This window comes from Nelumbo nucifera, chromosome 8 (genome assembly GCF_055504915.1).
Source record: "Nelumbo nucifera cultivar China Antique chromosome 8, China Antique-T2T, whole genome shotgun sequence".
In the NCBI taxonomy this organism is placed as follows: domain Eukaryota; kingdom Viridiplantae; phylum Streptophyta; class Magnoliopsida; order Proteales; family Nelumbonaceae; genus Nelumbo; species Nelumbo nucifera.
The window spans coordinates 38,837,093-38,862,000 of record NC_142656.1 but is presented as its reverse complement, the minus strand read 5'-3'; the positions used below and the strand labels follow the sequence as shown (position 1 = coordinate 38,862,000).

Here is a 24,908-nt window from a genome sequence, read left to right as displayed (position 1 = left end):
TTAGTCACCACTGGCCATCCCCTTGGGATATCCTCAGCTGAGAAATTTTTGAACAGTTCAGTTGCTTTCAGCTAATGCATGATCTTAACAACTATGGGGTCAATGACTTGCTCCTTGGTTCTTTCCATTCCTTGGAATAACCTGTTAGTCCTTTCTTCCCATAAAGACCAAACTCCAAAGGATAACAGCTCTTGTTGCCCTCCACATTATTTTGCCCCTTTTCTTTGGTAATGTGAAAAAACTCAGATAAAAAAGAGTGGCCACATCCGAAGGAGTCCACTTGCAACCAAACAGAGAAGAAAACCAATTCCACACAAACGAAGCAAGAGGACATGATAGTAAAAGATGTGTACTTGTCTTTCCATAAAGACCAAACTCCAAAGGATAACAGCTCTTGTTGCCCTCCACATTATTTTGCCCCTTTTCTTTGGTAATGTGAAAAAACTCAGATAAAAAAGAGTGGCCACATCCGAAGGAGTCCACTTGCAACCAAACAGAGAAGAAAACCAATTCCACACAAACGAAGCAAGAGGACATGATAGTAAAAGATGTGTACTTGTCTTTCCATAGCTCAAGCAAAGGCAACAAACATGAGGGGAGAGGCAACAATTTCTCCTTCTTCTTTGTAACTTATCCAAAGTGTTGATTTTTTAAAGTACCACTTCCCAACAAAAGACTTATTTTTGGGGGTACCGGGTTACACCAAACTTCTTTTGTGGGGAAGGACCTTATTAGATGAGAAGAATGGAGGAGAGCAGTGAAAAAGGAAGCGCAGGTGAAATAACTAGATGGGGATACTAGCCAAATTCTACCATCTGAACAAGTGGGATCTAGAAAGACAGTGCTGAGATGGGAAATAAGCTCATCTACCAACCCCATTTCGGACTCTCTCAGGCCTCTCCTCAAACCCAAGTCCCAAGAATTGTCATTGCCATACATTGAGGATATTACTCTCCCTTTGTTGGGAGATAGGGAATAAATAGACAACAATCTGTTTTTAAGAGGAGTATCCCCAAACTAGACATCTTACCATAAACACACTTCATTACCTACACAAGCATCATACCTGATATTCAAGAGGAAGGAGGGTATCAAGCTGTGAATTACTTTCCAAGGAGACGACCATGATGCCCTAGGATCAAGACCAACATCCCATCCATAGTCTACCATGCCATTAATGCTTACAATCACTTTATGCCACAAGTTTTCTTGTTCCAAAGGCAACCTCCAAAGCCATTTCCCTAACAAAGCCGAGTTCCTTAATTTGATATTTCCTATCCCTAAATCTCCATTATCCCTGCTCCTAGACACTACTTCCCACTTCACCAAATGATCATTCTTTGTATCTCCTGACTCCCATAAAAAGTCCCTCATTAGTTTCTCTAGTTGGTAAGCTACTTTACTAGTAAACTGGCAAATTAGTCATGATTGACTTTATTAGAGTTATTCTACCCCTTAAAGAAATGTAGCTTCTCTTCCACCCCGCGAGTCTTTTTGTGAATCTTTCCACTACTGGGTACCAAAAGCTATTGGAATTTGGAACGGACTCCCAAAGGTAGTCCCAAGTACTGCAGTGGCTAATCCCCTACCTCACATCCTAACAACTTAGCAAGGTTTTCTACATCCCCTTTCTCTTTATTAATTCCTGCTACACAACTTTTGTTCTAGTTCACTTTTTTTGATAAATGAAGAATTTATTAATAAACCACTGATATAGAATACACTTGGAGAGGTATGAGATGCAACCTCTCCAACCCATCAAGAACTAAAAAGTATTACAATTGAGCCCAATACAGATTTTCCCTATTAGCCCCTTTTTTGGCTAAACAATCAGCCATAGCATTGGCAGATCGCCCTACCCATTGTATTCTAACATCCAAATTCCTTGTCAAGCATTTGAATCTTTTAAGTTCATTTTTGAAGCACCATATTGTAGTCTCTGGTTTTTGTAACCACCCCACAACCACTTGAGAATCACCTTCTATTAGTAGCTGCTCCACTCCTAGCTGTACTGCAAACTGTACCCCTTGTAGTGCAGCTAATAGTTCTGCCCTCGTGGAGTCCCCTTCACCTAAAGGACCAGAAACAGAAAAACTACAGAACCACTTACATTCCTTATGGTACCCCTCCCATCCCATAAAGACCTGAATTGCCCAGACTACTACCATCAAAATTTAACTTCATGAAACCTTCAGGTGGGGGTACCCAGCTCATGTGCATCTTTGTCTTCAGAGAGGAACTGCTTGGCACTTCTGCCCAAGGCCTCCATAGGTCATTGAAAGAGAACTACCGAATAAATCTAGAGATTTTAACCACACTATAGCCCTGTATAGGATACATTCCTTCAGATCTTGTTGGCTTTGCACCTTCTCTTGGAATATTCTGGCATTCCTTTCTTCCCACACTGTCTAAAGCAAAGCTGCTCTTGCAACCCTCCACATTATTCTTTCTCTTCGATGGTGCCAAACAAAGGTAGAAGGGTCAAAAAGCCTGCTTACATATGTTGGCCTATTCCACCTGCATCCAAAAATCAAGAAGAGCCAATCCCACAAATCTGCTGTAACAGTACAGGAAATTAGTAAATGGTTGCAGTCCTCACCAAAGGATTTGCAAAGAGTACACCAATTGGGTGAGAGGCAGAGACTTCTCCTTTGTAGATTATCCAAGGTATTTACATTCCCATGAAACACTTCCCAACAGAAAGCCAAGACCTTGGGGGAGTAGGCTTACACCAAACCTCCTTAAAAGGGAAAGAAAGAGAATATAGAGGACAACACAAGGCCTTGAAGAAAGAAGCACAAGAAAAATTCCTTGAAGGCACAAGAGTCCAGAACCTTTTATCTGGTTCCGTGGGATCCAAACACACTTTTTTCAAGAGAATTCAATAGCCCAGTTAGACTCACAATTTCCTTGTCCCTTAGACCACTTCGGAACCCAAAGTCCCAAACTGGAGTTAAAGGAGATTCCAAAGGGGAACAAAAAGAAGAACCAAGCTCTTTCTTATACAAAGAGATAGAGAAAGAGGATGGAAAGAGGTTCTTCAATGGAACCTCTTCAACCCAAACATCTTCCCAAACACCAGAAACTGCTCTCCCTAGGGTTTGCCCCTAACGGAAGACCCAGGTAAGTTAAAGGCCAAGAAGCTATAGAACACTCTAAACACCTTGCAATTGCCTCCAACTTTCTATCATTCAAATTTACCTCTGCCACAACACTCTTCTCAAGGTTAACTTTCAGGTTGGACATACTTTCAAACCTTTTCACTAACGTCTTTAGATTCCTTACCTGCTCAAGGTTCCCTCCTTCACTGAAAACTAATATGTCATCTGCAAATTGAAGATGGGTGATTGACACTCCAGCCCTACCTATTTTCCATCCATTTACTAAGTTCTCCCTATCAGCCTTTGAGATCATTCTACTCAACACATCAACTAATAAGGTGAAAAGGAATGGTGAGAGAGGATCCCCTTGCCTTAGACCCCTACAAGTTGGGAAAAAATCCTTTACCACTCCATTAATCAGGATAGAGAAGTGACTGGAGCTCACACTGCCAAAAATCCACTTAGACCACCTTTCTCCAAACCTACACTGCCTCAAGACTTGTAGGAGGAATTGCCAATCCACAAAATCATAGGTCTTTTCCGGATCAAGCTTGCAAACAAAGCCCTTCTTTTTGGATCTCCTCATTTCTCCCAGGCATTCATTACCTATTAGGATTTGGTCTGTAATTTGTCTCCCTTGCACAAAAGCCCCTTGGTATTTTCTGATTAGGTAAGGAAGGACCTCTTTAATCCTCAAGGACAACACCTTAGCTAGGATTTTGTAGATACTGGTCACCAAGTTTATAGGTCTAAAATCCTTAGGGAGGATAACATCAGCCTTCTTCGGGACTAAGGCCAAAAAGGTAGCATTTATTCTTGGACTTACTACATGATTGTCTACAAATTCTTTGAATACCTCACAAAGATCTTCTTTTGGGATCTCCCAACAATCTTGATAAAAAGCCATTGTAAAACCATCTAGACCCAGCGCCTTAGACCTGTTCATTGAGAACACTACCCTTTTAATCTCCTCTTCTTCAAAGCCTCTTTCCAACCAGCAAGCTTTTTCATTGCCCAACCTTGGCCAATCCAGTCCTTCTAGAGGTAGCCTCTCATCCAAAGGTCTTCCAAACAAATTTTTGAAAAGGTTTACAAAGGTTCTAGCTATATCCTCTTGGTCTGTAATTGCCTCCCCTTCTACTTCTAGTTTGGCTATAAAGTTTCTCCTTTGATGTCCACTTGCCAAATCATGGAAAAATTTGGTATTCCCATCTCCTTCCTTAATCCATTGATGCCTTGATTTTTGTCTCCAACAAGTCTCTTCCCTTAGCAACACATCATCTAGATCCTTCTTTAACAGTCTCCTCTGCTTTCTCTCCTGTTCAATCAGAACCCCTTAGGACTCTTCATCTAGAGCTCAATTTGAGTGATAATATTTGACTTTTGCTCCTCCACTCTTCCAAAATGATCTCTATTCCACTCTTTCAGTTTTGATCTTAACCTTAGCAGCTTATTGTGGAATTTCATGCCCTTCCATTTTACCTCGCTTAGCTCTTCATCCCACCATTCCTTCACTTTATCCTGAAACTCCGGATGTGTTAACTACATGTTTTCAAATCTGAAAGGTCTAGGGCAACACTAAAGGATTCTACACCTATCTTAATAGGACAATGGTCTGAAGTGACCCTAGGCAAAGCTTTAGAGACCAAGTTGCTCCAATAGTTTTCCCAAGTTAGATTCAAGAGGAACCTATCCAATTTCGAGCTCAAAGGGTTTTCCTATTCCTGGAGGTTAGACCAAGTGAATCTATGTTGTAGTAGTGGAATCTCCTTCAATTCACAATCTTCTACAAATTCATTAAATCTTCTCATTCTTGTGATTGACTAACGAGGGTTATTTGTTTAATCTGAAAATCTTATTACATTAAAGTCCCCTCCCACACACCATGGGCCATCCCATAAGCCTTTTATTGCAAACAATTCCTCACACATTTCATTCCTCTCTCTATAGGAGTTGGGACCATACACATTAGTTACTACCCACATGAAGCCATCCTCTACATTCCTAAATTTGATAGATATAGAGAATCTTTCTATCAATTCCTCCACAGGTTCCATTATCTCATATCTCCAAATCGTCACAATTCCCCTTGAGGCTTTGCAAGACGGAGCAAAAGGCTAACTCACTCCCCTGGACCTCCAAAAGCTTCTAACCCATCTTGCATTTATCTTAGACAATTTTGTCTCTTGTAGCATCATGATATCTGGATTTTCCTTCCTAAGAAGATCCTTTATTACTCTTATCTTCCTTGCACTTCCCAAGCTTCTCACATTCCAACTGAATATTGTAGAGAACACTGATGTGGGCCCCACTGCAGTGGTCCCCACTGTGTTCGTAGGACAACATGTGTAGTTATTTGTTCCAGTTATAGTAGTGTCAGTTTGAGTCAGTTTGTTAATTCAGTTGTTATTTATTTCAGCTTTTATTTACTTTATTTATTATGTAAGTACTAAGGTCAGATGTGTCCTTTCCATTATGTACTAAACATAACCTATAAATAATAAGAAAGTGGCGGCGGCAGATCAGTTAGAATCTGTCCCTCCTTTCAACCACTTGTGTTCTCCTGTTTCTCTTCTATTCTCTCTCCTTTCTCTCACCTTTCTTTTGTTTTGTAAACCTAAAACCTATTAGGATTCAAGACTGATTACAGTCTTGATCTTCTACTTGGTATTAGAGCCTATCTAGGGCTTCTCATGTGTGTCTAGTCCAGCCGACCACATGAGGACTAGCTAGGGCTGGAAGCTTTGAAGAAGTATTTGGTGGCTGAATCTTGGAGATTACCAGGAGAGGTTCGCAGCAGTTGAAGACTTGCTGTGGCTTGCAGAGAGTTGGTAATCAGGAAGAAGCAGCGAAGGTTAGGGTTCAGGTAACCCTAGAAGACAGTAAACCGAAGTACATAAGTAAGTTTTTTTTTTATTGAGTTTCAGAGACTGCAATCAGTCGAGATAGGTTGGACCTATCTAGAAGTAGGGGCCGAACTGTGTTCAAGTTTGTTTCTAGGGTTTGACTTGCCGAACTGTGTTTAAGTTTGTTTCTAGGGTTTGATTGTTGGGCCGAACCCCTTCCCTCTCAGAGGTGATTAGTTTTTAGGGTTTCATATTGCCCTACGACAAGTCCCACTTGTGCGGACTGCTTGGAGAGTGCAGCTGAGCACTTATTTCAGACCCACAGTTGAAACCCTAATTTTGCTCTCACAGTAGTGGGCCCCACAGTAGTGATTTCAGAAAATAGCATCTCAGATTGACAGGCTGCCTGCTACTGTGCATGCCGATTGATTTCAGATCAGATTTGAGTTGATTCCTTGCCTATACTGTGATAGGCGATTGATTTCAGATCAGATTTCGGATCAGATCAGATTTCAGATCAGATCAGATTTGTGTTGGTTTCGGATCAGTTTTCAGACCTGCTTGTTTGACTATGTTTTCTGGTATAGTGACTCTAACAGTTTGTAGCCACTGAATCTTGATCAAAGATGGAGTTTAAGGGTCAGGGAATGGTAGTAGTGTATCTGAAACCGGGTTTCAGATTACAACTATGAGATTTGATGGGTCGAATTATTTGGAGTGGGCTCAATCAGTCATGATGGCTATTGGAGGAAGGGGAAAACTGGGTTACCTCTTGGGAGATGTGAAAGAACCTTCCAAGGAGGACCCAACATACACCAAGTTGGTTCAAGAGAACTATTTGGTTATGGCGTGGCTGTGTAATTCTATGCAGCCACATATCAGCCGAAATTACTTGTGGGCAAAGATAGCCAAAGAGATATGGGATGTTGTGAAAGAAACCTATTCCCAACCCCTTAATGTTGCCAGTGCCTATGAACTGAAGTGTGAGGTGAACAGCCTTAAACAAGGAGAGAAGCCAGTTTCTGTCTACTTCTCTACCTTGAAATCCTTGTGGCATGAGATTGACCATCTAGAGACCCTTGAGTGGGAGAGTCCCAAAGATGCACAGACTCACAGAAAGCAAGTCGAGACAAATAGGGTATTTGAGTTTCTGGCTGGTTTGAATTCAGAATGACATTGTGCGACAACAGATATTGACAAGAGATAGTGTGACCCTTTCTCAAGCATACTCCCTGGTGCATAGTGAAGAGACCAGGAGGAAAGTCATGTGCAGCCTCAACCCTCTTTCCCAGCCTTGACAGCTATTAAACCTAAGCCAGGGGGTGACTCAGAAAGGGACCGGAAGAAGGAAGATAAACGGGATCTGGTATGTGAACATTGCAAGAAACCCAAGCACACAAAAGATACTTGTTGGAAGCTACATCCTCACTTGGTCCCAGCAAAACTAAGAAATAAGAAGGGTAATGCTCATGTGGCCGTGAACACTGATTCGGCATCCTCATCAGGCACATCCCTAGAGACTTTAGCTGCTGTTCGAGCTGCCCTCATATAGTTGGAAAAGGAAGTTGGGAGTTCAGCTCAGCCATCTCAGTCACCATCAGCTCCTGCCACATCTGCATTTGCACATTCAGGTACTCAAGCCTCAGCTTACCATGCTTTAGCTCCAAGTAATACTGACCACTACTGGGTAATAGATTCAGGTGCATCTGACCATATGACTAGCTTGCCATCTTTGTTCACTTCTTATCACTTGTCCTCTGGCCGAGATAGAGTATCCATTGTTGATGGCTCTCTTGTTCTCGTTTCGGGCAAGGGGGACATCAAGCTATCGAATACTATCTCTTTATCTTCTGTCTTGCATGTTCCTAAGCTTGATACTAACCTGCTTTCAGTTAGTAGTATTACCAAACACATGAACTGTTCAGTAACATTTTTCCCTGACCGATGTGTTTTTCAGGATTTGGAGACGAGGAAGTTGATTGGGACTGGCCGTGAGACGAACGGGATCTATCTGCTTGGAGAGAGTTCTCGTCAGGAGGAGTCAGTGGATAAGAAGTCTTTTGTTTCTCAGTCTGTGAGTTCGGATATGCTTTGGCATAACCGATTAGGTCATTTGTCTTTTAAGTCTTTGAAGAGTCTGTTTCCTGCTTTATTTGAGTCTGTTGAGTTATCAAAGTTGAGGTGTGAGAGTTGTGAGTTTGCCAAACATTGTAGAACCTCTTATTCTTTAAGTAATAAAATGAGAATTTCCTCTTTTGATATTGTGCATACTGATGTTTGGGGGCCATATCATATCTCTTTTATGGGTGGGTACAAATATTTTCTACTGTTCGTTGATGACCATACCCGTTTTTCTTGGGTCTATCTTATGCGTTCTCGAGATGATGTTCCTGCTCTGACCCAAAACTTCCATCAGATGGTTCTCACTCAGTTTGGGACCAAAATCAAAATCCTTAGATTTGATAATGCAAATGAATACTTTGCTCAGCCATTGACCTCCTACCTTCTTAGCCATGGAGTTATTCACCAGAGCACTTGCTCTTATACACCACAGCAGAACGGTGTTGCCGAAAGGAAGAATAGGCATATCTTGGAAGTGGCTAGAAGCATTATGTTTACCTCCAATGTACCTATTCACTTCTGGGGTGATGCTATCCTCACGGCAGTTTATCTCATTAATCGAGTTCCTTCCCGGGTTCTTGATATGAGAACCCCCTTTTCCCTTCTATACCCAGACGAGGAATTGTTCATTGTTCCCCTTAAAACCTTTGGTTGTACATGTTTCGTTCAGCTTCTCGGGCCTCATCATTCCAAGTTTGAACCTAAGGCCTCAAATGCATTTTCCTTGGTTATGCACAAACTCAAAAGGGTTATTGCTGCTATGATCCGGTTTTAGGGAAATGGTTTGTCTCCATGGATGTCACCTTCTTTGAGGAGACACCCTATTATCCTAGGGTTTCTCCTCAGGGGGAGAGCAGTGAGAGTGGGGCTGTTTTGAGTTTCTTTCCTTAGGGGGAGAGCAGTGAGAGTGGAAGTGGGGCTGTTCCTTTACGTATTCCACTGGATAATGAAGGCTGTAGTGGTGAGGGTGGTCAGAGGGAGCCAGAGTTGAGAGTCTATCACAGGCGATGCAGGCAGGTTGATCCTAGTCATCGGCAGTCTCGGCCAGTTCCAGTTCCTTCTGCGGCTCCAGATCCAGAGCCTACTGAGATACCTCTCACTGTTGCCACTTCCCCTCTTGTGGATGACCTTGATCTCCCTATTGCCATTCGCAAAGGGAAACGACATTGCACCACTTCTACAGCTCACATCATCTCATAGTTCTTATCCTATGATTGTTTGTCTTCATCTTACCGGTCCTATCTCACTTCCATTACCGATGTCCCTATTCCAAGAACAATGCAAGAAGCCTTATCAGTTCCAGAATGGAAAGATGCAATGCAAGTCGAAATGGATGCCCTGTTGAAGAATAATACTTGGGCACTGGTTGACCCACCAAAAGGAAAGAAACCGGTGGGATGCAGATGGGTGTTCACTGTGAAGCATAATGCTGATGGCTCTATTGAGAGGTACAAAGCCCGACTAGTTGCAAAGGGGTTCACCCAGACTTATGGTATAGACTACTTGGAGACCTTTGCCCCAGTAGCCAAGATGACCACCATCCGAGTTCTGTTATCCCTTGTAGCAAATCATTCTTGGCCCCTGTTTCAGATGGATGTTAAAAATGCCTTTCTGAATGGAGACTTACAGGAAGAGGTTTACATGCAGTTGCCTCCTGGATTCTATGATACAGAGACAGGTAAGAAGGTTTGCCAACTGAACAAGGCATTGTATGGTTTGAAACAGTCACCTAGAGCCTGGTTTGATAGGTTCAGATTAGCCTTTGAAAAGTTTGGTTATGTATAGGCCCAGTCATATCATACACTATTCATCAAGAGGGTGGAGTCCTCTCTGACACTACTTGCAGTATATGTTGATGATATTGTGGTGACAGGAAATGACAGTCATGAGATTGAGTCCTTCAAACAGTTCCTTCATCAAGAGTTTGAGGTGAAAGATCTTGGTGCACTACGGTACTTTTTGGGTATTGAGGTTACAAGATCCAAGCAGGGGATTTTTATCTCTCAGAGAAAATATGTTCTAGATCTATTGGCGGAAACTGGAAAGTTGGGTGTTAAGCCGGCTGATACACCCATCGAACAAAATCACAAGATTATTGCAGAGGGCGGGGAGCCTCTTGAAGACAAAGTTATGTTCCAACGATTGGTTGGAAAGCTCCTATATCTCTGCCTCACTCGATCGGATATCAGCTATGCAGTTAGTGTTGTTAGCCAGTACATGCACTCCCCTAGAGCTTCTCATATTCTTGCGGCAGAGAGAATATTAGCATACTTGAAGAGATGCCCAGGTAGAGGTATACTGCTCAAGAACAATAATCACATGAGGGTGGAAGTCTATACAGATGCCGATTGGGCTGGGAGTGTTGATGACAGAAGGTCTACCTCTGGATATTGTGCCCTTGTGGGAGGTAACCTTGTCTCTTGGAGGAGTAAGAAGCAGAGTGTTGTTTCCCGCTCCAGTGCTGAAGCGGAATACAGGTCAATGGCTAATGGAGTGGCTGAAATCTTGTGGCTGAGGTCACTACTTGAAGAGTTGGGTATTGACTATGAAAAGCCCTTAATGCTGTATTGTGATAATCAGGCAGGTATTAATATAGCCCACAACCCAGTGCAGCATGACAGAACTAAACATATCGAAGTTGATCGACATTTTGTGCGAGAAAGGGTCACATCATAAGAAGTGTGTCTTCCGTACATCACATCTAATATGCAGCTCGCAGATATCCTCACTAAGGCTGTACCAAGGAAGAAGTTAGAGACAGACCTATCCAAGTTGGGAATGATAGACATCTACTCCCAACTTGAGGGGGAGTGTAGAGAACACTGATGTGGGCCCCACTGCAGTGGTCCCCACTGTGTTCGTAGGACAGCATGTGTAGTTATTTGTTCCAGTTATAGTAGTGTCAGTTTGTTAATTCAGTTGTTATTTATTTCAGCTTTTATTTACTTTATTTATTATGCAAGTAACAAGGGCAGATGTGTCCTTTCCATTATGTGCTAAACATAACCTATAAATAATAAGAAAGTGGCGGCGGCAGATCAGTTAGAATCTGTCCCTCCTTTCAACCACTTGTGTTCTCCTGTTTCTCTTCTATTCTCTCTCCTTTCTCTCACCTTTCTTCTGTTTTGTAAACCTAAAACCTATTAGGATTCAAGACTGATTACAGTCTTGATCTTCTACTAATATCTTCATCAATGCTTTTTCCATAACCTTTCTTTTGCCAACCTCCTTTCCTTACCTAGACTTCTTCTTCCTATCTCCCCTTCCACTAAACTCTATATCCCCCTCGATATCCGAAAGTAACCTTTCCACCTCGAACCTTTTTTTCTTTTTATTTTCCTTCATTTTTTCATTTTTCCTACAATATTTCTTTATCTCCTCCTTCCCCCCATTAAAATCACCCCCTTTCAATTTCTTGTCACTCATCTACCTCAGCCCTACCCCTTCCCCCTTTTTGTCTTCTTCAACCCCTACCTCCTTCCTAGCCCAGTCCAGTCCCGAACTTCCTTCCACAGCTCTCTCTAATTCTACATTCCTCAACATCCAAACAAATCCACGCCCAAATTCTTTCTATCTCTTCCTCCCCACCTTTTCTAACAACACAACCCACCATATCTTTATTTTACTCTCTAGGACCTTCCTTTCCACCCTCTAACTTGTCACCACCCCTTCTTGAAAGGATGCTGGGCAGCTGGGGTATCTGCAAAAGGCTCAACACACAGGTCAGTACCATAAACCAAAGGGACACACATACCTGGTTGAAGAGCAGACAAGGTAGCACACCAATGGCCTTTGGGATGGGACAAAACAGATGAGGCCGAGGAGTTCCCCTTGGTTGGACAAGCTGGAGAAGTGGTTTGGGTTAGATTGACAACCCCTTCTGATCTTATTAGGAGCGACCTTGTATCTACATCTCCCTTCTCAATCTACTTTCACATAACCTAGGGGAGTCCCGTCTCTCTGAGCCAATTATTTCCTCCGTCTAGAGATTGGAGATCCTTTCCAAGTGCGTTACTAACCTTTTGAGATCAATTATTTCCTCCCTTTCCCCTTCACAAAAAATAATAATATCATCTGCAATTGTAAATGAGTGACCACCACATTATTTCCCCCAACTCTCCAACTTCTAAGAGAGTTATTTGCATCAACCCTTGAGATCAAATGACTCAACACATCTGCTACTAGAGTAAATTGGAAGGGGGATAGGGCATCTCCTTGTCTAAGACCCCTTTTGGCTATAAAGAAATCCCTAGCTACTCCATTGACCAAAATGGAGTAGTGATAGCTGATAGGAGAAAATATAACCCTTTATCCATTTGTACTATCTCTCTCCAAAACCTCTTAGCCTTCACACCTTTAGAAGGAAATCCCAGTCTACCAAATCACATGCTTTCTCCAAGTCCAGTTTACACATTAGGCCTTTTTTTTCTTTCTCCTTTTTTTTTTTTTTTGAAATCCACACATTCATTAGCAATGAGGATTTGGTCAATTATTTGTCTTCCGAACACAAAGGCCCCTTGATTTTGAGAGATCAAAGAGGGAAGAACTTTCTTGATCCTCTCAACCAGCACCTTGGAGACAATTTTATACATATTTCCCACTAGGCTTATGGGTCTAAAGTCCTTTGGGTGTTTTGCATTTGCTTTCTTAGATATCAAGGCAATAAAAGTTGCATTTGCCCCTAAGTTGAATTTACCCCTTTCAAAGAATTCCTCAAAGACTTTGATCAAGTCAATACCTACAACCTCCCAGTAATCCTGAAAAAAAGCCGTTGTGAAACCATCCGGGCCTAGGGGTTTCGACCTCTCCATAGAAAAGGCTACTTCCTGTTGAGACACAAATAAAGGGAATACAAGTGTATAAGAAAAGGCCACGCCAGCCTTTAAAGAATGTAACTAACGGTCAACCACTAGAACAAACTAACTAACAAACTGGACAAGTGGAGAGACGGGTATAACAAAATTGTAACAGTAGTATATAAATAAGGAAAGGAAGCTAGGAGGGGATTATCGATTTGGGAATACAATCTCTCTCTCTCTCTCTCTCTCATTCAGGAGGTAGGCTCCCTCGAAAGAGTCCCTGAGTTAGGCAGTCCCTAACACTTCCTTAATCTCTTGAATATCAAAATTCTTCTCTAAGGCTTCCATCAGATCCCTAGAACCTCTCCTTTAATTCAAGTTTTCTAGAGATTCTCTAGGTCTCCCCTGTCCAGCAAAGATACCTTTGAAATGATCCACAAAGGCTTGTGCAATATCCTCCTCCCTTGTTATTGATTGCCCATTCCATTCTAGATGAGAGACAATATTCCTTCTTTTCCTTCCATTTGCTACCAAGTGCAAAAAGCTTGTGTGACCATCACCTTCCCTTAACCACTGACATCTATATTTTTATCTCTAACTTATCTCCTCTTTTTTCAGGATATCTTCAAACTCTTGCTTTAACCGCCGCCTTTCAGCTCTCTCATCCACCCTTAATGTCTTATCCCCTTCAAGCCCATCTAACTCCTCAATTCTATGTGAAATGTAAGCCTTTCTTTCTTCAAGAAACCCAAACACCTCCATATTCCACTCTTTAATTCTACTTTTCAACCGCTAAAGTTTCTTATAAAATCTTTAGCCCTTCCTCCTAAACTCCACCTGATCTTCCTCCCACCATTCTTTTACTTTTGTCTTGAAGTCAGGATGTAGAAGCCACATGTTCTCAAACTGAAAAGGGGATGGTCCTCCTTCCACTCTCTCTTGGAAATTTTGATTGGGCAATGATTTGAAGCAGTTCTAGGCAATGTTTTAAAATGTTGAGGCATGACATGAGACATTCTACTACCTAAAAGCGTGAGGCATAGTTCAGAACATAAGAGGCATAAGCCTCCTAAACACAAGGGGGGGGGGGGGGGGGATGAGGAGGAAGAAGAGGAAGAAAAATTTCGTTTTTCTTTATTTTTAATAAAAATCTTTTATACTAAGAAAAATGAAGATGCATAACACTTGTTGACAAGAACCCCCCTTTACAACTAGTGCTATGCCTCTTCATTTTTCTTAATATATAAAAGATTTTTATTAAAAATAAAGAAAAATAAGATTTTTCTTCCTCATCGCCCCTCCTCTTAAGGAGGCTTACGCCTCTTACGTTCTGAACTACGCCTCACGCCTCTAGGTAGTGGAACGCCTTGCATCACGCCACCGCGTTTTTAAACATTGTTGGAAATATCACATGGAAATATTGTAAATTACGTATATGGTGGAAACATTGTAAAATATGCAAAAATATAGAATGATATTTTATGGAAATGATAAAAAAAGCATAGACAAACCTTTTTAAATTATTATCTTGTTCCAAATCATTAAACAATGCTAAGAAACTAAGGTTATAGATAAAATAACACGTTCTGAAGTTGTCTTGTAAACCTTAAGATTCAAAACTTCATGATAGAATGAGTTAAAGCAAAATTTGAACTCATAGAAAATGCAAATGGTTGTAATAGATCAACCAAATAATCTATTACATAAAAAAAACTGATATTTAATTTAGTATTTGAAAATAAAAATGAATATGAGCTAGCTCAAATTGGTAATCATGTAAGTTTCGTGGATAATAACATTGTTACTCCACATATCTACAATATTGTCCCCAATTTATGTTATAATACTATCTCTTCTACTCCGTATAGTGCTGGTAGTGTTTACTGGGGAATATGTCGATTCTAGTAAAATTTCATATTGCTACCCATGGAAGTGGAAATGGAAATAGAAACTATCTCTTGTAATCCATAGTGCTGGTAGTGTTCACTGGGGAATATGTTGATTCTGGTAAAATTTTGTGTTGCTACCAATGAAAGTGGAAATATGTTGTGGATATATTAGGGAATTTAGGGACATTTTTAACCATGGCTTCAATCGGGTTTCTCCTAGAATCTTGGTTTTCACAAAGGGTTGAGAGATCATGGGTATAATGATGTGATTTACTTGGTTGCTTACCTGAAAGATTTTCTCATAGCTCATGAAGGTATGCCATCCATGCTAGAGTTCCCTCTCATGTTTTGTCATTTTTTCAACGTTTTAGTGTTTCATGTGAATTGCTTGTCATTCTTCACAGAGTTGTCACAGACTCTCATGAAAGCTAGGGCATTCTTTTGGCAGGAAGCCCTAGATCAAGATTCATAATACTGGTAAAAAGAGATCAAGACTTGTAATATATAAAGAGGAGGCCAGAAACTTGGAAGATTTCTAGTTATGCATCATGTCCCTTATTTTCAGCAAATAGAGAATTTTCTCAAAGACATTTTGATTTTTGTTGATTTTGCTTCTACAATCAAGAATTTTTTTTTTGCCTCTTTAATCTCTATTGGATATGTATGCTGAGAAGGAACTATTAGATTTGCCTCGAGTATATCAAGCTTGATCTTCATTAAAGTTGGAACTTTTCCTTTCATCAAAAGAAGGATTTTGTGGAAGTGTATTCTTGTGAAGGTGCTTTCAAGCATTTCAAAGGAGAAACTTCTTGATCTTGAAGGGAACACTTACTGAACTCAGCTAACCATTGATCTTTGTGCTAATAGAGTGACTTATTGGTATGATTTTGAAGAATCCTTTGGAAGTAGTGTTGTTGGTTTGGTCCTGGCTTTTCTAGGCTAATGAATGGTGGTGATTCCAGAAGTTGTGCACCTAACATCTTCCAAGGGGTAAAATTTTATCCCTTGGATATGAGAGGTGATGATTGTTGGGGATTGTCTGGTTCTATTTGAGTTGATGAGATGGTTTTCCAAGGGCCTCGTGTCATCTCATAAAAGATGCTAAGTTTAAGATACTGCTCTGGTGGTTGGAGTCTTGAGTATTAAGGCCTTCATAATTCTAGCATAGTTGTCCACCTCTCCCTACTCCATGTTAATACTAGTTATACTTGGACAAGTTAACTTTAAGCTTGAAACCTTTTCCATGGTCTTTAAGATGATCTTCTAGTTACTTGTATCCTCCTCAGTGTTTTAAAAGCGCAAGGCGCAAAAAAGAAGCAGAGGTCAATTTGCGCCTAAGGTGCAAGGCGAGGTGCGCGCCTTTTTGAAGCAAGTCGCAAAAATACAAAAAAAAAGCTAAAAAATAAAAAAGTCAGAAAATTCAAAAAAATGCGAAAAAAATAAAAAAGTAAAAATATTAAACATAATATTAATAAAAAATATAAACTTAAATTTTAAGTAAATGTTTTAAAATAACTATTATCTAAAATTAAAATACATAAACATAAGATGTAAATCATATTCAAATGAGAATTTAAAAATAAAATCAAACATATAAAACATTTTCAAGCATGTAAAACCTCTAATCTCTTCTTTCACTCAATTGCATTACTTCAAGTAGCTAATGTAATGTAAAACATATTACATTCCTGATTCTACGAGCCACCTTTGTGCCACACCCCTCGAGGCAAGACCAAAGAAGTCCATGTTAGGTGTTAAATTCTTAGTTCTCACACAAAATATAATGAATTTATAAATTTAATTGCTTTTTAAGAAAATATTTTACTAGGATGAATGAATGAATGAATAGCATTAGCAAATAGGGGGTTCATTCATTCTTTTTAATAAAATACTTTCTTAAAAAACAATTAAAATTATAAATTCATTATTTTTTGTGTGAGAACTAAGAATTTAACACCTAACATGGACTTGTTTGGGCTTGCCTTGAGGGGCCAGTCGCTATGTTCAAAAAAAGCAAAAAAGTGTTAAATTTTCAAAAGGTGAAAGGGATGCGTCTAGGACCTAGGCGAGGCACATACCCTAAAATGCACCTTTTAAATCACTGATCCTCCTCACCTCTAAACTCACACAGGGCGATAATGTTATCTGCAAATTGTAGATGAGAAACCTGAATGAACAGCATTAGCAAATAGGGGGTTCATTCATTCTTTTTAATAAAATATTTTCTTAAAAAACAATTAAAATTATAAATTCATTATTTTTTGTGTGAGAACTAAGAATTTAACACCTAACATGGACTTGTTTGGGCTTGCCTTGAGGGGCCAGTCGCTATGTTCAAAAAAAGCAAAAAAGTGTTAAATTTTCAAAAGGCGCACGCCTGGGCTGAGGCGCAAGGCGCACCAGGCATGCGCCTTTTGAAAGGGATGCGTCTAGGACCTAGGCGAGGCACATACCCTAAAATGCACCTTTTAAATCACTGATCCTCCTCACCTCTAAACTCACACAGGGCGATAATGTTATCTGCAAATTGTAGATGAGAAACCACTTTACTGCCCCTCCCCACCCTGGAGCCCCTACACTGTTTTGGTGTGGGCCATGGGAGTGCCAATTTGAGGAAAATCCTGAATACAGATACAACCCCAAAATAATAAGGGTCATGGCCAGCCAGTGGGACAATAGGAGGTAAGCTTCATATTTGAAAGGGGAACAACCAGGATCACTAGCTAAGGACCCTAAAGAATTGCTCAGTGATAAAGAGGGTAAAGGTGTAGAGAAACTCTGGAGGTTTGCCTAGAAGTAGCCACCCTTGATACAGTGTGTAATAGCTCACTGATTGAGCACTCTTGTCCCAAAAATGAATGGAGCTAAAGTGTTCTGCCAAAGCTGTGTGATGTCAAACTGTATTGGTAGAGGATGTTCTGCCTTAGAGGGAAGTACCTCTACAAGCAGGCAGGTAAGAATGAATAATGGCATTCCCTCTGATCAGCCAAATTGAGGATAGGGTTCAATAATTCATCCACCAGGTTAACAATAGAGAAAAGATAGTGTTTCCTTTCCATTATTCTTTATTCCTTGGATAGATTCTTAGTTAAAAAATATGCCAAAATCTGCCTTATCCCTTAGAAAAAAACCAATCCACATGGAGTAAATCATTACTGGTAGAAGTGTTCATTCAATGATACTACTACTGAAATATTTACTAGCATCCAATTCTGTTTTCTGCATAATGCACATATTTCCATCTTAGTAATTTATAGTGATGAGAATGATTTCAAATATTTGGTTTTTACTTTTCCTACGGAAGAATATGAATGGCATGTTGGAAATGGTTCTCTTGGCCATGTGTGAGAACCTTATGATGCATTCAAACTTGATTTATTTCCTGGCATGCCTAGGTAACAAAGAAGTCCCATTTATTTGTCATAAATGTGCAAGGCACCTGTGTTGTATTGATATTCATGATCTGACAGAAGAGGGGTAAGTGGTTTTGGAGATGTACTACAACTGCTATTCTTTTGTGCAAGTGGGAACACTAGGACTTTTAAAGAGAAGCTACAATCAAAGGAAGCTATCGTAGAAAACATTTCTGTTAAGTCATAAGATTGGGCAAAGGTATTGGATGCCTTCCCTGCTTTTATCACTCTTGACATCATCTAGAATTGGCAAACTGTGGTCAACTCCTCGCTCCCTAGGAGAGCATCAAACTTATTATGGACACCACTGCCTTTCAATCTAACCAAAATGAATTTTAATGGCTGTGGCATAGGTAACATGGGAATCAGGATGGAATGTTTTTCTAGAAACAATGGACATATCTTGGCAGCGTTTTCTAAACCATTGGGCATGGTGACTCCATAAAGGCAGCACTTTTGGCAGTCCAACAGGGCTTGAAGCTGTCTAAAAGTCTAAAACTTTAGGAACTTATTAGTGGAAGGAGATTTCCATGGCTTACAAAGGACAATGGGCATGCCAGTATAGAAATGAAACCATGAGCTTCCAATCAGTATTTTTGATCTATTTTAAGTTGGGAGATGAAATGAACATAAGATTTTACATGCTCAGTAGTCAGTAGGCAAAATGTGCATCCATTGCTGAATGCTATAACCTGAACCTAGGAAGAGTGGTCTAACCTGAACCATGGCTTACAAAGGACAATGGGCATGCCAGTATAGAAATGAAATCATGAGCTTCCAATCAGTATTTTTGATCTATTTTAAGTTGGGAGATGAAATGAACATAAGATTTTACATGCTCAGTAGTCAGTAGGCAAAATGTGCATTGCTGAATGCTATAACCTGAACCTAGGAAGAGTGGTCTAATCTTATAGATTCAGAAGACTCCTTTTTGATTGGGAGATTGAGTGTGGAACTATTGACAAAATTACAATCAGTGGAAACCCATAGGAATGGTGTTTTCTCAGTAAAATCTTTTTATAATGCTTCGACGAGTAGTCAGGTGGAGAAATTGGATGTTAAGGGCATTCTGGGGGGGGGGAATCCTGTACCTCAAAGAGTGGAAGCTTTTGCATAGTTGGTGTCTTTAGACAGCATTTTTACTCAAGACCATATTAAAAGTAGGGAAATACAGATGGCGGGGAGGTGTTATATTTGTCTGGCTGAAGAGGAGACTGTGATGCACTTGTTTTTTAGATGCTGTTTTCAAAATATTTCTCGGGGTACTATTTTAACCTTTTAGCCATGATATGTGGAATCCAATGTCGCTTAAAGAAATTTTTGGTTGTTGGCCTGTTTGAAGGGGAATAGAAGGGCAAAGATTGTGTGGAGTTTCATCCCTTTTGCTAGAAAGAAGCAGAAGAATCTTTGAAGACCAGTCAAAATGTTGGGAACTAGTTGTCTTTCTTGAGCAGAAAGGGATTTAGGGACCAGATTTTGGTTCTACCAGAATTTGAGGGGGATCACAAAGGAAGATTTTGGTTGTAATTTTTGGGCTTATTTGGTTTTGGGAGATGAAAACCTTGTTTTTTTTGTTTATTATTTGTGGTGATTCCTCATCACCTCTTGGATGTTCTCTTTTATTTTTTGATTAATAATTTTTTATTTATTACCAAAAAAATCCCCAACATAAAAAAGATGGTTAAAGAATTGGGGATCAGTTACAAGTGGATCTCAAGATCATATCATGGATGATACACTTGCAAGACAGGTGGTAGGTAGTGGTCCAAATTTGTAATATGAGATAGGAAAAGGATGGACAGCAGGGGTTGGGCCAATGAAAGGGAACCTGGGCTTATCTCATTTGTACAGCATTTTTTTATATACTTATGAATTTTGACTGTTATGGGTAAAAAATGTATATTGTTTTCTGTATCTGTAATTCTGTATTCTTGCATGTGCTCAGTGAAAAATATCTCATGGTACTAAGAGAAAACTATATGAACATGTCAGAGTTTCTTTTCTATATCTGTATTCAGCATTTTGTATAGTATTGTGTTTTAGGAGTATATTGATATATTTCTTTTCATCATTCAGGAAGTTTGAGTTCTCTTCCAATACAAATCTAAAGATCATTCACTTATTAACCTTTTCATCCTGCTTTTGTCAAGTATTGCTTCCAGAAGCTATTGTTTTAAGAAATTAGTTTCTTTGCACTCTTGATTTTTGTTCATGGTGTGGCTTCCATGAGGTTCACATCTCATCTTAATGTCTGGATATTTTGGTATTCTCCAACACAAATTCATGATGATGTATAGTTCTACTGTTTCAGTACTTTTGTCCTGCTTTTTGTCAAGTACTTCCAAAATTCATCATTCTGAAATTGACCTTTACACTATTTTATTTTAAGATGTTTCTTTCTGACATGTTGCTTACTAGTTACCATGGTTTGTCATTAAGAAATCCACATCTAACATTTATGTCTATCCCTTGCTTCCATTTATGGTTTTGGCAACTTCTTATTTGTTGTACCTTTGATGTTATTTTTTTCCTGTTACCTTGTTAACTATATTTTGTTCAATGGATCATGACAATGATTTTAGTACTGAGTGGTACATTGTTTTATATCATTGTTGCAGAAGTTAACAAGTTGCATTTCAAATGGATGAATACACTGGAAAAAAACCTGTTAGTGGGCCTGGTATTTCGAGAAGAGGGTCTGGCATCACTTTTAGAGATGCATCAAACCATGAAAGTCGAAATGTTCAGTACTGCAATCGACTAGGGTGCAGCAGCAGACTTGAATCCATAAAAGGCAGCCAAATTGGCAGTTCTGATATGCCTAAATATTCAAGGCACTCACTCCGTTCTGCAAGTGGCAAGACATTAGTGGGAAGCTCCTCTAAGACATTCTCTACTGTTGTTAGTGGCCCTAGAAAGTCTCACCAGGAACCCAAGAAACTTTCTTCTCATAAAGAAACAGTTCTTGATGAAACTACTAGTGAGCTGGTAGAAGTGAAAGCATCTGAATCCATCCCTTCAACTTCAGAGGATCAAACTGGGCTTCTTGAACCTGAGGGTGCAGAATCTGGAGTTCCCACTGGCATTTCTACAGATGTACCAGAGGAAGGGAGAAACTGTAGTATAGCATCAAATCCAATATTTCAAAAGCAAACTCATCAACAATCTGGTTCAAGCAATCTGGATTCTTCTTTGGGTCCCTCTGTTCAGCGTGCTGTTAATTCTAGAAATACAAGCAAATTTGCAAAACCTGTTTCCCATGGTCATTGTTCTAACCAAAGTAGATATGGACTCAGAAACCTAGGATGCACATCTGTAACTGCTATCCTCCCATCAGGTTCTTCTTCAGACCTGAACCGAAGTAGGCCTGGTTCAGTAAAAAAGAGAAACACTGATGGGGAGAGTTCTGCTGATAGAGGTAAGAATGTGAGGGGGTCATCAACTGGAGTAAATACAAGCTTTCAGAAGAATTCCTTGTCCAGTCCTAGCCTCTCTCTTTCTGAACGTCCTTCTCAACAAGCTTCAAGGAGGAGTAGAAATTTGCACCTGAGCAGGGATAGTGTTGCATCAGTTAGAGCCCGAAGGACAACCAGTGGTGAGAATAGGCCAAGGCTCTCTGAACATGGCAGTAGAAATAGATTATCCCTGCCTGATCATTCCATTGTGATATCACAGTCACCACAAATTGAAATGCCAATCAGTGGGATCACTCATTCACCACAACAATCCCAAGCAGAACTTCCTTCCATTTGCCAGAGTACTAATGGGCGATCAGGTATCAGCAGTGAGAACATACACGGTAGACAGATTTCTCATCCAGATGATGGTAATGCCCGGGCTTTCCGTGGTTTTTCTTTGGATCAGGATGGTTTGAGATGGTTCAACATGGATGGAATTGCGGAGGTATCAATGTTCATGGAATATTTAGAGCATGTTAAAGCATTTATGAGCATTTTGTTATACTGTATTTATAATTTGTTTAAGATACTTGTTACTTGTTTGTGAATAGTTCACTTCTTAGACTTCAACTGGAAAATTATGGCTGGAATGAGGTGTTCCAAACTGAAATGATTTGGACATTCTGCAGGTATTGCTGGCACTCGAGAGGATTGAACAAGATGAGGAGCTAACATATGAGGTTGTTCATCTTTATGCTTGAATTTTTCGTTTTGATAAATTTTCACTGAAAATTTTTCCCTTTTTCATCTCATGTAGCAATTGTTGATCCTGGAGACAAATTTATACCTGGGTGGCCTTGGCTTCCATGATCAGCATAGAGATATGAGACTGGATATAGATAACATGTCATATGAGGTTTGCTATTCCTTTCGCTATTTTTTCAAAAATCTTCTTTCTGCCTTTTGTTTCTTGAGTGACCAATGTATAATGGATTGCTCAATATCTTGTTCATTAATGTCATGTTAGAAATAATAAAATATAATGTAGGCACAAATTGAGATTTCCAGTGCTTGAATTTTGAAATCACCAAGTTCTATTCACACTAATTCATCATTAGCATTGACTTTCTTAACAGGAGTTGTTAGCTCTAGAAGAGAAGATGGGAACAGTCAGTACAGCTCTTACAGAAGAAGAATTGTCAAAATGCCTTAAGAGAAGCTTCTATGAGCCTGCAGTTCCAGGTGCAGGGAGTATGGGCATTGCAGATGATGATATTAAATGTAGTATTTGTCAGGTATTCCTTGTTACCATTGAACTCCGATGATATGATGCACGATGGGATAATACCAACTTCTTAGCGTGAGAGAGAGAGAGAGAGAGAGAGAGAGAGAGTTCCTGTCACAGCGGGACTAAAGATAAAGATGCTCAGATCTTTGACTAGATGTTTATCATCGTACCATAACTTGGAATGCCGATACTTGCCTATGTTTTACATCAACATGACCATTCCAAAATTTTAGTCCATTTTCTTCTCTCCACTCTGTCCAGTCTCTCAGCCCTTGCCTGTGCTACTCAACTTGTCTGTTAACTTCATTGTGGTGGTTCTCAGTGCCTTTACTGAAATGTATGCCATATGTTATAGAGAAGACCATACTAACATTTGGAGCATTTGATGGTTGCAGGAAGAATATGTTATGAGAGATGAGGTGGGGAAGCTAGGTTGTGAACATTGGTATCACGTGGTATGCATCCACCAGTGGTTGCGACAGAAAAATTGGTGCCCTATCTGCAAGGCTCCGGCAGCACCCTCCTAATTCCCTTGCAATAATTGATCCTGTGGCCAACATCCCCTTTTGTACAAATCTTGTGCACAGCCTTCGTTTCTCTTTCTATTCTACTTGTTCTTCAATTTGTACATATTATAATTCTCTTTCATCATCACCAAATAAACCACAGCTTTGAGAACCTTGTATGCCATTTGGTCCTGGCTCAAAAGTGGGAAAACCATCCAGATATCAAATTCAGTAAGAATGTTCCTGAAAAGTTTGCATTTCCTTACAACTTTTCACTGTTGATAAATTATGATCATTGATTTTAAAAATCTTGCTGCAATTTTCTGTGGGTTTTAAAATCGTATATACTTCCGCTTCACATTTTTAACTATTGCTATGATAAGATCATTGATTCATTTCTAATTAATAAAGTTGAACCCCCTGAATGTATTGGTTATATAGTTGATGTGGAAAAATCCTTGTATTCCTTTGTGTTGAATGGAGTCAGCCTTTATGGCTTTCAAAAATTAAAAATCTAATTAATAGTGACAGACTTTTGTCTTGTTTTAACCTGGAGTGCAAAATTTGCAGTGGTTAGTGATGTGAAAGAACCAGTGTTGCAAATTTTCACTAGTACCGGGGTAAAAATATCTCTATGTTTCATGCGTGCAAACTTGAACCAGGTAGGAATGGAAACGGGTCGGGTTTGGGTGGAGACCACTCCGAATTCACATCTGCACCCTACCCTGCATGCACTTCTGAGTGTGTATTGGGAACATCTCCCGTACTTGTCATTGGAAGATGTTCCCAATGCACAGTTTGGATGTGCTGTGGGGTGCCTGTGGGGCGCAGATGTGAACTCCCTCCTCCCGTCCCTTGTTGCTGAATGACCGTCTCAGTCCGGTTCTTGACAGTGTGAAAAATTATCTCCCATACCCGTCTCTGATGGGGATCCAATCCCTCATATTTTTTTCCAATAATAAACTTATTTTGTCCTAGAAACAAAGGAGAAGATTTAACCTGTCTGGGGATCTGCTGCAATGCTATTGAACAGAGGGAGGAGTGGGACTGTCCCGTGCCAGTTCCTGAATTCTATCTCTATCATGGTCGCCCCAATTTGTGGGAGGTGGGATGCAGCACATCAGCATCACAGTAGGTGAAGTTGGTTAGAGATAGAGGACTGAAAGGCGGAGGCTCGGGTTCCTTTCAACTTCGAAGGTCAAGGTTGAGGTATTTTTGAATTTGAGGGAAGTGGGTCGTGGTTATGACTTGCGGCTGGGGTAAGTTGGGGTGAAGATTTTTTTTTGCAAAATGGCATCTAATGATAACAGTAGTTTTATAATCTTACAAGGTTTATGGGTTTTGACGTTTTAAGTTTTTCTTTTGAGTTTTGATTTTAAGTTTAAGAATTCTGAAAAAATGATTAACAAGTAATAAATAAGAGTTATTAGATCATTAAATAATAATTAATAAATAATAAATACATTTCTGTAATTTTATATTAGGTCGGCTACATGAATTCTGTTTTACTAATCCATTCTATTTAAATCCATATCCGCTAAATTGTC

At 39.9% G+C, this 24,908-nt stretch overlaps 1 protein-coding gene across 4 annotated transcripts in view; it reads left to right on the top strand.

Annotated features, from left to right (window-relative positions):
* Window positions 1-23,669, top strand: part of LOC104590678 (uncharacterized) — a 29,300-nt gene extending 5,631 nt beyond the window's left edge. For all 4 annotated transcript variants that reach the window (XM_010249401.3, XM_010249402.3, XM_088893014.1 and 1 more), the window contains exons 2-6: window positions 20,788-22,072; window positions 22,257-22,307; window positions 22,385-22,483; window positions 22,704-22,862; window positions 23,251-23,669. In XM_010249401.3, the coding sequence (XP_010247703.1) occupies window positions 20,810-22,072; window positions 22,257-22,307; window positions 22,385-22,483; window positions 22,704-22,862; window positions 23,251-23,382 (1,704 nt within the window). In that variant the 5' untranslated portion in view covers window positions 20,788-20,809 and the 3' untranslated portion in view covers window positions 23,383-23,669. The remainder of the gene's footprint in view (window positions 1-20,787; window positions 22,073-22,256; window positions 22,308-22,384; window positions 22,484-22,703; window positions 22,863-23,250) is intronic.
* The last annotated feature ends 1,239 nt before the right edge of the window (window positions 23,670-24,908 follow it).